This window comes from Notolepis coatsorum (assembly GCF_963971535.1).
Source record: "Notolepis coatsorum genome assembly, chromosome: 12".
In the NCBI taxonomy this organism is placed as follows: Eukaryota; Metazoa; Chordata; class Actinopteri; order Aulopiformes; family Paralepididae; genus Notolepis; species Notolepis coatsorum.
Window position 1 is genome coordinate 19,433,751 of NC_140176.1, and position 16,081 is coordinate 19,449,831.

A 16,081-nucleotide genomic window follows, 5' to 3' on the forward strand; every position below is an offset into this window, starting at 1 on the left:
TGGCCGGCCGTCATACTGGCTCGATTGGCAGAGTCAGCGGGAGGGAAGCCGGTGGGTGGTAATCTGATCGTTGTAAACAGCGACTCCTACAGGTCGGTCAGGGCGCCTGCACAGCAAGGACAGGAGATGGCGAGGGTAGTGTGAGCCTCCCACACGTTACACCTCGCCAATGAAAGTCCGCGCTGGCAGGTGAAAAGAAGTGGCTGGCTGACTACGCATGTATCGGAGGGGACATGCGATAGATTCTTCAACCCTCCCTACGACCGGCCAGTGGGGGGCACATGCGAGCAACGATCAGGACAGGGGAGGGAGAATTGGCACGAGAGGAAATTGGGATGGGAGAAAAACACAGAAAAAAGGAGAAAAAGTGGATAAAAAAAAATAAATATGAAGAAATGCCCAAGAGAAAGATGTATGTATTGTAGTTGAAATCTATTCATGAAAACGATTATTTTTGTCACAGTGAATCTGTGAAACAAGATTGTGCCAATGTTATGTACTTTGTACATAATGATCACTTTGGCGAAAAAAGATAAGGCTTTCGTTTTGGGAGAAAGAGAACCAGTGCTGTGTAAACACTGGCTCCTTCTTGCCCTCTACGGGTCAGAAAATAATTATGGCGGCTTTAAAGGGGAACATCACTTTGGCCTAGGAAAGTTCAATCAATATCTGTGAACATGAGCTACTGTCTCTCACTCAAAGCCAGAAACCAGAGAAGAAAGACTCAAACTTGTGTTGTCATCAGGTATAAAGTCTGGAGCTGCTCCATAGACAATGAATGAGATACTGATTTTGTGGACCCACATAAAATTTAATTTTTTTATATATCAAATGAGTTTTATTCTATACTAGTGGTATGTACCTATGAAGTAAATATTCCCCTGGGTGCTCTCAGTGTCATCTATATTAACATCTTTCCCAATTCATTGTCTATGGAGCAGCTCCAGGCTTTATACTTGATTACATCACACATTTGAGTTTTAACGCTGCATTTATATATAACACTCTGTTTTTTTGTGAAGCAGAGGGTTGTTTGTTTTCACTAATATGTTTGGACTAGACCATAGGAATAACATGTATGAATTCTGAAACATTTCTATTTTAGATACTTCACTATATGGATTACCTATACTGCAATTAACACTAGTGTATTTGTTTGTTTATTTGGGTTAGGAATAGTGGCACATTTTTACTGATAATATTTGTCTGGAAATAGGCAGTTTTCCTACTAGTGGTGAACTCTAGTGGGCTGGCATGTCATGTCAATAGCACAATTATGGATTATGGAATCCATTACTCAACTTAGGGCTGGGCGATATCACGATACACGATATATATTGCAATGTTTTGATATTTCCTCTAAAGCACTTAAAAACGCTTGATTTAACCCTTTGATGGATACAGTCACGCCAATATGATGATTATATAAACCTCTGTTGTCAAGCCTCGTCAATATACCCCCCCCCCCCACCCCCTTTCCCCACTAATGGAATTGGTGTCGTGGATCACTCCCCTGTGAGCGTTTCCAGGGTTAGCGGCTAACTTAGTTACCACCTCTCTGGGCGTGTGTACGTGACGTAAATTGGGCGAGTGTGTGTGTCTGTGTGAGGGAGAGAGGAAAGTGCTGCGCTAAACTAAGTCTCATCTCAGCCGCGGCAGCTTAGAAACTGACGTGAGGCTTTGTGCAAAACATCACGATGTCCACGATATGTTTAAAAAGTGTATCGTTAATGAATTGTACCCGATATTTATTTAATATCGTCATATTGCCCACCCCTAACTCAACTGTCAAATCATCCATGCCGATTCCTCAACCCTGTAATCAGCATAAGTCAAGTCAAGTCAAGTCAAGAGTTTTAATTGTCACGGCATACAGGTATACAATGAAATGCGGCTGGTCTTGCCCGCGACAATGTGCAATACAGTGGTACAACATATAATAGAATCCAATAAAAATACAGTGACCACTACAGAAGCAATACAACATAAATCATGACACAAATTTGAATACCAAACTGCAAGGCATGTTTTACTAGTGGAAAATGTCAATTGCCAGGGGGAACCTTTATTGTGAAAATGACTAGTATATATAATTTGACAGATTGTACTCCAACACCCTAATGAAAGCTAAAAATAGACAATACCCTGTCCACAGCAGGGTACTCTCCTGGGTGGTACAGGGTAAACAAACAATATTTCAGCACACACCACGATACTTAGATTGGCGCTATTGTATTAATAGATTACATGAAAACAAACCTAATATAAAACTTAAAAGTGCTATAGATAACATTCAGCTACTAAATGTCACCCAACATTAATTCTAGACCTGCCAAAATCTTTAAAATGATAAATTCATGAATCAATCTTTTTTTGGGGGGGGAAAGCAATACTTTTATTCCACACCTTTCTAAAGGTTCTGTTGATATATTTATTCATAAAAACCTTAATGAATGAAAGCTGTGAATGTGCCATGTAGCCGTCTGGTCACGGCGCGATGAATGTGTCACGACAATGTTAACCTCATGTCTCGGCAGAAGAGGGACCTGAAGAAGAGGCCGCAGTCGGGGAACTCCTCCACGTCCAAGAGCACCTCGCCCACGCTCACCCCGTCCCCCTCGCCCACGCCCAAGCCCCCTGCCGGGCCGGGGGACTCCCTGTCCTCAGCCTCCTCACACCCTCGCTCCAAGAGCAGTGGGGGCTCCAGCAGCGGCACCATCACTGACGAAGGTGAGACGGTCCGTAAAGGAACACTCCACGCATTTATCATGTCCATGATCTCACACGACGTACTATTCCAAAACTATCAAGACTAAATCATTTGTACTCGGCTGTATTTCATACTACCTGGAATATGTGACATCATAATGACATCACATATTCCAACTCTTAAAAGGAACATGCCGACATTATGGGAATTATGGTTACCATCTTCTACAGAGTCAGACAAGAAGAGATAGATACAAATCTGCTCTCTGTGCGGTTCAGTAGAAAGCTATCCGGCTGCAAGCTAACCTAGCTTAACACAAATTAATGGAAGCGGATACGGACCACTAGCCTAGCTTAAAACCCTGGGAGAGGTGTTTTTGGCCAACAGCTAGGCTAGTGTTCATATCGGCTTCCATTCATTTGTGCTAAGCTAGGCTAGCTTGCAGCCGGATAGCATTGTACTGATTGATCTCGCTGCTTTCTACTGCACCGCACAGAGAGGAAATTGGAGGCCATCTTCTTGTGTGACTCTGGGGAAGACAGTAAGTGAATTTCCCATAATGTCGGCGTGTTCCTTTAACTGTAGGGAAATGTACTATACAAGTTAAGATGTTACTTACGTAACCTTTCACGTGACACGGAACGACTAGGCTCAGCTTTGCGTTCGCTGAATGCCACCATAGATGTAGGTTGATGTTCCCTACGTGCTGACTGACGCGCTCTATTGTGTTTTTCTCTCCTCAGACGAGCTGTCCAGTATCCTGAAGAAGCTGTCGCTGGAGAAGTACCAGCCAATATTTGAAGAACAGGAGGTACTGTGTGTATTCCTCTCGTCTGAGACGGACGTACCGCATGTAATCGCTCCCGATAACACAAGGCACATGGCGGGCGGTAGGGAGAGGCAGTGACATGGAAAAGACAGGACTGAGTAGGGCTGACCTTCGATTCGATTTTAATTCGAAGCTAAAAAAGATCTCTTTTAATTTTAATTGTTTTATTTATTATAAATTTTTTTTATGTTGTGGGACTTGTACAGCACTTTGTTCAACTTTGTCAGTGCTGTAAAGTTGAAACCTTTTTAAATCTTAGACAAACGAAACACTTTGCTTTCATGAAATATTGTAAGCCGTCATTTGAGGCTTTATAAAAGCAGCATAATGAACACAAATCTGTCAGTGCCGAGTCCGACCTCATCTTAAATAACAAACAGTATTGTTGCTTGTTGTAGTTAACAAAGAGAGGCAGAGTTGATTTTGCAAAAAAAATAATATTAAATTTTTTATATAAATTTTCCCATTCGAATCCCATGCCCATCGAACGAAGCTTCGAAGTATTTAAGACAGCCCTGGCGAGTAGCAGACACAAATCTAGTGAAGATCTCGGAAATACAAAAGAAGAAGAAGAATTATTTCATTCAGAAGCTCTACGATTGGTCAAAAATGCTCTAAAAAGACTGTTAAAGCACAGCTCTAATTTCAGAAAGCATTCATAAAAAATTAAAAGCAAGTAAATGTCAGTGTTCAATTGTCATGGTCAAGCAGCCACAGTCTTCGCCCCAGGAGGCTGAAATGTTAGAACTCGGTAACAGGTGGGCAACGAGTAACACGGGTAACGAGTCTCTCCACACGCAACACGCACACACCGAAATCTTTGAACAAAGTTATACTGTGATAGAGTGCAGAGAATTAACACGTTCACAATTACGTTCATCTAGCGGAAGTACAGTCTGTTCACGTTCGCCCAAAATATGAACGAGTTCAAGAACGATCGTTCATTGAACACGTTCAGGTACATCACTGGCTGTGGATGACGGAGAAAAACTAAAATAAGTCTCCAGGGAAAAAAAATACAGCACATGGGAAAAATTACAATGAAAAAAAAAACATGATAGAAAGGGAACGTCAAAAATCACGGGAGGGTTGTATACAGGGAAATACAACAGCAAGAGAATTCAACACATAAAAAAAACAGCATTACGAGAAGTAATATAGAGGATACTTGCCAGGCCATTCTTAGGGAAGATCTGTTACTGATGAACAGAGACCCAGGCTTCTTGTAGTGTAAAGTGATGAATAGGAACAGGTGTGGAGCCGCCATCCATCAGCGTGATTTCTTTCACCTGTGCCGATTGCATGCCCATAGAGCGAGCGTCGAAGTGCAGGGTGTGTGAGACAGACACAGAGGATTAAGCTGATTGAGGGGGGTGTGGAGGTGAAACCGTAACATGAAATTTGACATGAATGTGCGAGTGAATGGGTAAAATGTGAGGAACAAATTGTAAAGCGCTTTGGATAAAAGCGCTATATAAATCCAGCCATTTACCATTTATAACAAAAAGGCACATCACTTCTACACGGATTCACATAACGTGACACAACCTTGATCCTGGGGCAAAGACACACACACACACACACACACACACACACACACAGAGACACACACCATTTTGCCACGGCCCCTTTCATAACTCATGAACTGTTTGTGGTAGACTCTTGTGGCAGGGGTCATTGGTATCTGCAGAGAGTTCCTTTTTCATTGGTGTGAGTTAGCCTTGCCCCCTATACTTTAGCCACACACTCCTTGCATAACTCATGAACCATTGTGTCATTGACTCTTGTGGAAGGTATCATTGAGTTACTTTTCCATTGGTGTGGATTTGGACACTGGGTTAGTGGGTTCACAAGATTTATGTGTGCATGCAGATCAGGCCAACAGCAGAGCATAACCCTAACCCAATTGGAGAGAGGGCCGGTGTTCAGTGCACTAAGGCCATTAAACCACCTACTACCAATCACCTGCATAGACATCTAGCCAAGAAAGAGACAGGTTAGATAAAGATTTGATGAGCTCGCTATTTGATGAGCTCGCTGTCCCATGTCAAGTAGCCTATTGGGATTTTAATGACCAGCTGAGAACATAATCCCATGTGAATCTGCCATGTCATTTGTATTTTGGTGTAGATTTGAGTGTATTTTGGTGAAGACAGGTCCCCTGATTAATCCAATATGAATGCACACCCCAGTAATATTTTGGGCCCAAATCTGGCTTTTGCAGGAGCCAGTCAATGTATTATTTCCTTGAGGCAGTGCACTTATTATTACAGTAATTATTCTGAGGTTATTTTTAACATATTCAGATTCAAAATCATAATGGGTCAAATCCAGGAGCATGTGAAGTCAAGTTCAATATCAAGACACCTTAGTAAAATAATATCCTGTGGAAATGTGCCTTTGTAAAAGAGATCGGGGAGTAATTCTCAATTCCAGACGGTCCCCAAGTAACTAATATAAAGTCCTGTGTGAATAATAAGTTCCTGGTGACTCCTCTTCGCTCGACCACAATGCTCTCACTTAACAGAGTTCTGGGTCACTCACATGGCATTTTTATTGGCTGCTATTTCTTATCAACAATGATGCCTTGAATTTCAAACTCCTATTCCGTTATAGGACCTGGACTAAATGATCAGTTAGACAGGTAATGGTAAAACCCCAAAGGTGGGTTTTTCAGGCTTTAGTCATAGCCCTAGTGTGGCCCTCTCTCACTCTCTCTTAACCTCTATATCTCTCTCTCCCTCTCCTCTCTCTCTCTCTTTCTCTCCAGGTGGACATGGAGGCATTCTTGACTCTGACCGATGGGGACCTGAAGGAGCTGGGTATTAAAACAGATGGACCCAGGCAGCAGATTCTGGCTGCCATCTCAGAGCTCAATGCTGGGAAGGTGCGCTTCATTTACCATAATTGACCAGTTGTGCAAGGGATACTGATAGAGCTGTATCTTTAAAAACCCATTATTACACATTAAAACACCTACTTTAATATGACTTAATTAAGTTTCAAGTTTCAAGTTTCTTTAATAGTTGTCATACAGAAGTACAGAATACTTTTGTACAAAATGCTTCTTACTGTTGCGCTCCAGAGACTGTGCATGACAAGATAAGTATGAAATAAAAACATAGTAAAAATTAGAAGTAAAAAAAGAGGTCACAGTGTTCAGTTTAGACATATGTACAATGTTCGTAGACGTAGTTACCATACAATATACAATACTGTGCAGTGTACTAATATACAATGCTATATAGTGCAAGGCATAAATGGACGAGGTGCAGTTTAGGTACAATTCACAGTAGGTGTACGAGTTGTAGTGCAAATCCTTTATCAATAAATATAAAGTGTAAGTGTGTTTGTGTGATCTAAAGTGTGGAGAGTGGGTGTTGCAGTGTGTTGTTTGTTTGAGTGAGTGTGTGCGTGTGGGTGTGTGTGCTGTGTGCATTTGATGGTTGTTGCATAGTGATTATTGTTCGTTTAGCGATTATTGTTCGTTTAGCAGCCTGATGGCCTGGGGATAGAAGCTCCTTCTGAGTCTTTCTGTGCTCGCCATAAGACTCCGGTATCGCTTGCCTGACGGCAGCAGTTCAAAGAGGCAGTTGTTCGGGTGGCTCGAGTCCTTAATAATTCTCTTAGCCTTCCCCTTGCACCGCTTGTTGTAAATGTTCTGGAGGGTGGGAAGCCCCCCTCTAATTGTGCGTTCGGCTGAACGTGTCACTCTTTGTAGTCTGCTACGGTCTTGTGCAGTGCTATTCCCAAACCAGGAGGTGATGTTGCCGGTCAGGATGCTCTCTATTGTACATGAGTAGAAGTTCCTAAGGATCTTCTGACTGACTTGGAACTTCCTTAGGCGCCTGAGGAAGTAGAGGCGTTGTCGTGCCTTCTTCACAACACTGTCAATGTGTGTGGTCCATGTCAAGTCCTCGGATATGTGGGCTCCGAGGTACCTGAAACTGTTCACTCTCTCAACTGGTGCCCCGTCGATGCTGAGGGGGCTGTAGTCCTTGACCCCCGACCTCCTGAAGTCCACAATCATCTCTTTTGTTTTGCTGACGTTCAGGGAGAGGCAGTTCTCCTGACACTACTGTGACAGGTTCTCTACCTCTTCCAGGTAGGTCCTTTCGTCGTTGGCAGAGATCAGGCCCACCACTACTGTGTCATCAGCAAATTTGATGATGGTGTTGTTGTTCCGCTGTGCTACGCAGTCATGTGTGTACAGGGAGTAGAGGAGGGGGCTCAGAACACAGCCCTGGGGGGCCCCTATGTTGAGCGTGATGGATGAGGAGGTGCAGTTGCCGGCTTTTACCACCTGGGGTCTGCCCGTCAGGAAGTCCAGGACCCACTGGCACAGGTCATAGTTCAAGCCCAGGTCCCTGAGCTTGGCTATGAGTTTGGAGGGGACTATGGTATTGAATGCTGAGCTGTAGTCGATGAACAGCATTCTCACATAGTTCCCCTGCCTCTTGTCCAGATGTGATGCTGCTGTGTGCAGCACATGGGCTATGGCGTCCTCCGTGGACCTGTTGGGGCGATATGCAAATTGCAGAGGGTCCAGGTTGATGGGGAGGGAGGAACAGATGTAGCCCTTCACTAGCTTCTCAAAGCACTTCATGGCTATGGAGGTGAGGGCTACAGGGCGGTAGTCGTTGAGGCAAGCGGGCGTAGATTTTTTGGGTACAGGGATGATGGTGGACTTCTTCAGACAGGTGGGGATGACGGCCTGTTCCAAGGACAGGTTGAAGATGTCAGTGAATACCGGGGCCAGTTGGTCGGCACAGACTTTTAGGACGCGGCCGGGGATGCCGTCCGGTCCTGCTGCCTTCCTGATATCCACTTTTTTAAAGATCCGTCTCACCTCATGCTCTGTTACCCTGAACACTGAGTCTCCATCAGCAGACCCCCCCCCCCCCATTGCCGTGGTTTGTAGGCTGGTGTTGTTATTCACAGCCTCAAACCTCGCATAGAAGGAGTTGAGATCATTTGCTAAGGAGATGTCACTGTTCAGTTTGAGGGGGGTTCCTTTGTAGTCTGTCATTGTTCTGAGGCCCTGCCACATGCCTCTAGAGTCAGCCTGTTCAAACTGAAGTTCAACTTTATCCCTGTAACGCCGTTTTGCCTCTATTACTGCTCTCCTGACGTTGTATCTTGCCATCTTGTGTTCTTCCATGTTGCCTGTCACCAGCCCGGTGTTGTATGCTGATGTGCGCACTTTCAGAGCCTCACGGACGGATTTGTCTACCCAGGGCTTTTGATTTGGGTAGATATTAATTTTGGTGGAGGGGATTATTACTTCTACCTGAGTACAGACATAGTCAATCACCGTTTCGGTGTATTCGTTAATATTGGCTGTGTTATCACGGAATACACTCCATTCTGTGCTTCCCAGCACTGCTTGGAGTGACTCCACTGACGTCACGGCCCAACGCTTAACCTCTCGCGAGACCACCGGCGTTCGCTTGAGACTCTGTTTATACTTTGGCAAAAGAAAGATGGCGGCGTGATCGCTTTTACCGAATGGACTAAGAGCCTGTGACTTGTACCCATTCTTAAATTGCGAGTATACATGGTCTAATATGTTCTCGCCTCTGGTGGGACAGGTCACATGCTGATAGAAATTCGGCAGCACCTTTTTAAGACGTGCGCTGTTGAAATCCCCCAAGACCAAAATGGCAGCGTCAACATTAGCTGCCTGGAGTTTGTTTATCTGCTCCATGATATTTGTTATCATGATCATGTTCTGATCTATTACAGGATAGGCCATAGGGCCTGACGCTGTCTAGAACAGTGTTGGTCTGTCTGTCTGTCTGCATGTCCTCTCAAAAGTAGACCAATCACAGCTGATGGTTTCACTGACATCACATGCTGAAACAGCTAGCTAGCTAGCTAGCTCTGAGCTGCTTATCAAGCCATGGCAGGAATTCATTCCATTCATAGAAATAAACAGGATACAAATGTGTCTGACAATCATTTTGGATGACAGAAAGCAAGCTACATTCACCAGCAACACACAGGAGCTTTGCCATATACTCTTTGAGAATAGAAGTAGATAACCTTAGCCGTGTGTGCTAACTAGTCTTGCGCTAACTGCAATTCGCAATGCTAACATAAGTGAATGTTTGCTACTCAATATTTTATATTGTCTTGTACAAAAACGTTCACAAACCATACAATGCAGGGAATCATCAGCATGGCATTCAGATGACATCATGACAGCTAATTGAAATATTGAGTAGCATAAACGGATGCTAGCTATGCTAATTGTGATTGGACTTTGCTAAAGTTTTTCCTACTTCTGTTTGGAGGTCAAATGTATATGGCAGCTAGCAAGCTTTTAATGTTAGTTGCTTAAAAAAAGAAATCTCCTTCCATCCATTATAAAATAATTGCAAAATTACTTCTTGGAAGGCCATTGTACGTTTTCCAGTTGAATGAAGGATCAATTCTAACACTAGGACCAGTGCCTGACTAAGAAAACCAATATTAATAATACTAAAACTTACAAGGTGCAAGGTGTCCAATAACTATTACTGTGCGTCTACAGGGCAGAGAGAGGCAGATCCTCCAGGAAACCATCCATAACTTCCAGTCCTCCTTCGGAAGCAGTGCCAGCAACCCCAGACCTCCGGGACAGCCCCGCTGTGAGTCTCCAGCCTTCAGCACTGGGACACAGACCCAGTTAAAATCAAATCATGTGCTATTTGCTCTAATGCTGCCTTCAAATGAGGTCGTGTTTACTGTGTTCATGAGAAGCCCAACGTTTTTAATGGCGGAACCTGTGGAAGTTAATTTCACAGTGGAATTATTGTCATTTTAATATTTCTTAGTAAATTAATAATAATATATCTAAGAAAATGTTTGATATTCTCAATGGTCTCATCTTTTTCCCGTCATTACGACTTTGCATTTAGTTAGCTACAGTAAATCGTTAGCCTCTGTGGCTTCCAAGACGCATTGCCCAGTTGCCTAGCAACAATGTCCTCAAGACTTTAATCACTTGAAACTTTAAAAGAATATTGTGTCCTCGACTTCCCATGTCGAGACCACAAGCTCACAAGTTCCATTTGAAGGCAGCATACATGTTTACCCAAAGCAACGTGAGTGCATACATTTTTATCATGGGTGGCGCAGTGGGAATCCATCCTCTTTACCCCGGTAGTCTTAGCACTACAGTGTGTCTTAAGGAGATGAGTTACTGTAGCTGCATGAACTTGCTGCTTTTATCAGGTTTCATGGGATCCATCAGTGCTATAGACGTATCAAGAAGGCAAAAAGGAATGTAATCCTGGACAGAACAGCATGGCTAGTACAGAGAACACAACCACAGAACAAAGTCAGGCAGACAGGTAGTGGTAAAACCCAAAGGTGGGTATATTTAATGAAAGGCCAGGCTGAGGGGGTCTTGGGGTGAGGGAAGCCAGGGGAAGGACTGGGCTGGGAGACATGGCTAGAGGGGAGCTGGGCAGACATGGGGCAGAACAGAGTCCAGGGAGAGTGGGGGCAAAACAGGCTGGGACAGGGGTCCAGGAGAGGCAGAGAGGAGACAGGCGGAATCTTCTGTATCACAGGAGAAAAACAAGTATTGGGCAAATGCAAAATATCAGCCGGTGGAACAGTTACAAGAAATACTAGGAAAAATACAAAAACAACTAGAAAATGGCATGTATCAGACAAACTGACACTACAATCTGGCAATGAGTGGGTGGAAAACTAGAGTAGATGTACTGTTGGGTTGATGAACTGATGGAAGGCAGCTGTGCAGACTGGGCAGGTGAATTGGATGAACCATGATGAGTTGGGGACCAGAAGATGACCAAATATGGAAACAGGACGCTGCTGAAAACGAAAGAGAGGGCAGACAAACAGAGACAGGCAGAGAGAGAGAACAAGCGAGGGAGGAGAACTTGGCAGGAGTGGTGGAGATGACGAGTGCTAGACAGGGGTTGGGATGATGAGGGCTAGACAGCTATGACAATCCTAGCGATATAAACAATCAATCCATGCCAAAGCTAGATATGTAAAAGATGAAAGACTCACATGCTGATTTGGCTAAATGACATCCATTAAAAATTCCATTTTACATTAACAGTCATGCCTCAACGAGCCATTGTATAAATAAAAGCACTACACCAACACTGCAAATAACATTGAATAAATAAATAAGAACTAAACCCAATTGCGCGGATATAGCTATAGTGGAATAGACTGTACTAATATTCCATATACCGTCTTGTTGCACGCTCCTGGCCACCTGCGCTCAGCACACACACACACACACACACACACACACACACACACACACACACACACACACACACACACACACACACACACACACACACATACTGTATATGTGCGGAATGAACCCTTTATCCAAAGCACTTTACTATTTGTATCTCACATTTGACCCATTCACACACCGAGGGCAGAGGTAACCATGCAAGGTGCCAACCTGCACACCAGGAGCAATTAGGGGTTAAGTGTCTTGCTCAAGGACACTTCGACACGCTGCCCGGGATAAGTGGGAATCGAACCGGGAACCTCCGGATTACCAGACGACTGCTCTGAGCCACTGTCTCCCCCCTAGAAGTCATTTGAATAATAGAAGCCTACTGTTGATGGAACAATTCACTACGCACATATACAGTATGTGTGTATGCGTGTGTGTGTGTGTGTGTGTGTGTGTGTGTGTGTGTGTGTGTGTGAGTTGAGCGCAGGTGGCCAGGAGCGTGCAACAAGATGGTATATGGAATATTAGTACAGTCTATTCCACGACTATAGCTATATCTGCGCCATTGGGTTTAGTTCTTATTTATTTATTCATGTTCGGACATACTATAAATGTAAAACGTAATTGTTAATGATACAAATATTGTCGTATTTATTATTATTATTATAATAATTAATAAAAAATGTAAGAAGACAGCAGGTTTATACTTCTCCACCTATCTCTGTGTTTCTGTCTCCCTCCATCTCGTCCTCACAGCTCCTACAGGCTCTATGAGACATCAGGTGCGTTCGTCCAACAAGAGGTAACTGCTTGCCATCCCCCTCAGTGCCGGAGCACAACCTTTCCAGGAAGTAGGCCTACCCCTGAAGGTCATAGGTGAACCTAGGAGTCAAAGGTGAAATGCTGATGACTCCGCCCACCACCACCCCCACCCGCCGATCAAGCCCTCACACGTGTCGTAGCCTTTCCTGGATGGCAATGTATCAGTGCACTAGACACACGCCAGTGTGGCAGGAGACTGCAGCGTAACAGGTCCGGCCCGGCAGGAACTGCCCTTAAGATGACCACTGCGGCGGCAAGATTAGGGTCCCTTTCTTTGGGGATCTTTGTGCTTTTCGGACAAAGCTATGTGAATTTTGTAAAACAAAATGATGTGTGGCAATTGCTGTTCTTTGCCGTATCGATGAGGCAATAGAGATGTGCCTTTGTTTATTTTCCATGGATAAGCACTGCCATGCCTACTGCTGACACAGTGGAGGGAGGATGAGAAGGGATGAGGAGATAGGAAAGGTGACACACAGGGAGAGTGTACTGAAAGACTAAATGAAAAATGGTACAAACTAGACGGGTTTCGGTAGAATTGCGTCGCTGGGGCACAGCTTGGACCCGGGTTCATGTCCTCCCAGCAGACACTGAGACATTGACTGACCATTGTTTGAGCAACCAATCACGATGGATAAAGAATAGTTCCAAAATGGAAGTTGTGCCGACATCATGGGACGTTACCTGGCCATCAGCTGGACGTCCTTCCTGGACATTCTAGCGACATGGAAATATGTTGTTACCACAAACGGGCCCATATTATTGATATTAGTAATAATATTTGTATTGGTATTATTTAATCTATTTGATCCATGATCAGATCATTAAACGTTAGTGCTGATCACCATTGGTAATGCATTGCATCAGGCATGGTTGTCACCTGCAATGCTGAGATAAATAATAATTTGACAGCTTAAAAGTTGCCAGGTTGAAAAAGGTATCAACCTCAGGTGCAAAGCATGTACACAACCGATGTGCAGGCACTGTCACCCGTATATGGTTTCACAGGAAGTAATCAATAACTTGTCATAGAACAACTATAAGGCTATATATATCTGTTAAAACATGTTGTGAAGAATTATACCATGATTTAAACAAGTAGCATTTGTGAGTTATGATAACCTTTTAAACCCTACGGGCCCCTCCTGGGGCCCATTTACCACTGCTGCTTCTCTTCACCGTAACTCTTTTGAGTATTTGCGCTATCGGAAAAAGCTCAGCGCCGTCTGAAAGCCAAGGAGCTGAGCTTTATTCACATGTATGGCTTATTACGGTAATCCAAAAACAGCTGGAGTTATTGAGGAAGTAAACACAGGTAGAATTCTACCTGCTTCAAGGTCAACCATCACGGTCAAATTCCGCCTAGACAAAAGTGAGGAAAAAGGAGCCTAAAAGAAGAATAAATCTAAAAGGCCAGGGTTCACAAACTTTATTGCAGTTGCGTAATAGTTCGACGTTCGAAATGTACACGTGCAAAGTTAAATTGATGTGCAATTGTAGTGTCTACTTCACTAAAAACCTGTAAAAATCCAATTCCGATTTGTTTTTCTTGCGTACTAATAACATTTTGATACACACTCAAAACATACAGTAAAGTTAAAACAATAACAGATATTGAAAGCTGAAGTAGTTCTGAAAAAAGGATGAAAAGCACTTACTCACAGCACATTCTCTGACAATTACACAGCAATAACAACCTAAATATACCCAGGCGGACTGTTTCAGGCAAGCCAAATACATTCGAATTTGTCAAATAAAATGTAGCCGCTGCTTGATGCAGTTTGCATATCACTTATATCCTACCCCTATCAAGACAGGGTGACACCTTCAGCCTTACTATCAAATAATCCTGGCTTACCATCATGTAATGAACTATCATCTCTCGCTATTCACATCACAAAATGAACTCCCCATTCCTAAAATGTCGCATTTAAAAATAGTACATTTCTAAATGATACTCATTGCCAGCCAAGCTGTTGCCAGGTGAAACAATTGGGCTGTTGAAATCGCATCGGGCGAGACTCGGCCATTGCACTCCCGTTGTACTGATCCCTGTGAATTCCTGAAATGTGTGAATCTCAACTAACAGATTGTTTTCCAACAAGTGGTGGTTTTAATAATTTTTTTTTGTTTTGTTTAGCTACATTTTGTAAATCAATACATGCACTTTTGTTGTGAATTTAAAGGTACTAGTACGTCTGATCACAACCATTTCACAACCGAATAAAAATTGTCATTCAAATGAAAAAGACACATGCATTTGCTTTTTTTCATAGCAATAATATGATCAATATTTCCTGGTTTGTAAGAGAGGGTCTGACTGGACCGTTATTGGACGTGGAAACAACATCACCGTCTGGCCGTCCACCTGAACCATTTTTGCCAGGGAGTCGGGGACACAACGTCACTATCCGACCAATGTTTGCTGGGCTGCAACATTTGCTAATATCAGACAGTAGCTGACAGGAAATCAAATGTAGTCCATTCTAGAATGTTTGTCGTAAGGCTCTCAAAATGAACCTTAAAAAATAATTACACAATTAATCACTTTACCCTTTTTGACCCCAACCGCTTCCTATAACTTTTACACAAAGTGTTTTTTTTACATTCCTGGTCACTCTTGACATGCAAAGCGGGAGAGTAATGAGCGACCAGACATCCCCTGAATGTTTTATTTCATTATATATAGTTTCCACCCTGACTTTTTGGATTAAACCAAGTTGTATAAACGATGCAGTGATGCATCAAGCAAGTAAGTACACATGTTGAGCTACGCTATGCTTGCAAGCTAATTGTGCTAGCTAGGAGTGTTGTTATAATAACAGAGATTGTCCCAAAGTGGACAGGTCTAATTACAGGTGACACGCATTGAGGACGCATTGAGATCCGATCGCTCGGACCACATTTGGAGGTGGTCTGGTTCGCATAGGGCCCTCATTCTGTTAGCAGCGTGGACACAAATGCATCCTGGGCCACACTGCAGGGCAGCATAGTCAACTGTACGTCATGTTGTGGCTATGAACTACCTTTTTCTATGCAACTCTATGAAACAGCAGAGGCGCAAAAACGGCTGCTCGCGATTAAGTGCAGCCTGTCGTGTGATTAACGTGTTAAAACATTTGTAATCGTTTGACAGGCCTTTGTTTCGAACACAGAGGGCGTTCACATGTGTACAAAGAGTAGGAGTGAAATATGTGTGTCAACAAGACTGTGATGATGGATACGACATTGCGGTTGTCATAACTGCTGCAAGTGTTTGCACTGGCGACGGCAGCAACGATAGAAAGAAAGATATGCTTGTGTCATGTATGTTCATCGTTATTACCCCTCTTTTCCTTTTGCTACTGCCAACTAGTGAGTCTGTGTCTACTTTAGAGATCAGTATTTAAACAGATGACTCTGGCCGGAATATCAGGGTGGCTGGCTGTTCTGTTATGTTCTATTATGATTAAATAAACATTGTGATGATGATTCAATGAGTAAATCATGTTTTCTTTTT

The 16,081-nt window shown here is 43.4% G+C and overlaps 1 protein-coding gene across 1 annotated transcript in view; it reads left to right on the forward strand.

The window, feature by feature from the left end:
* LOC311237680 (ankyrin repeat and SAM domain-containing protein 6-like) overlaps window positions 1-14,788 on the forward strand; it is a 33,186-nt gene extending 18,398 nt beyond the window's left edge. The window contains exons 14-18 of the mRNA XM_084325649.1: window positions 2,538-2,730; window positions 3,454-3,521; window positions 6,310-6,426; window positions 10,075-10,171; window positions 12,517-14,788. Coding sequence (XP_084181775.1) covers window positions 2,538-2,730; window positions 3,454-3,521; window positions 6,310-6,426; window positions 10,075-10,171; window positions 12,517-12,566 — 525 coding nt within the window. The 3' untranslated portion in view covers window positions 12,567-14,788. The remainder of the gene's footprint in view (window positions 1-2,537; window positions 2,731-3,453; window positions 3,522-6,309; window positions 6,427-10,074; window positions 10,172-12,516) is intronic.
* Window positions 14,789-16,081: the final 1,293 nt, after the last annotated feature.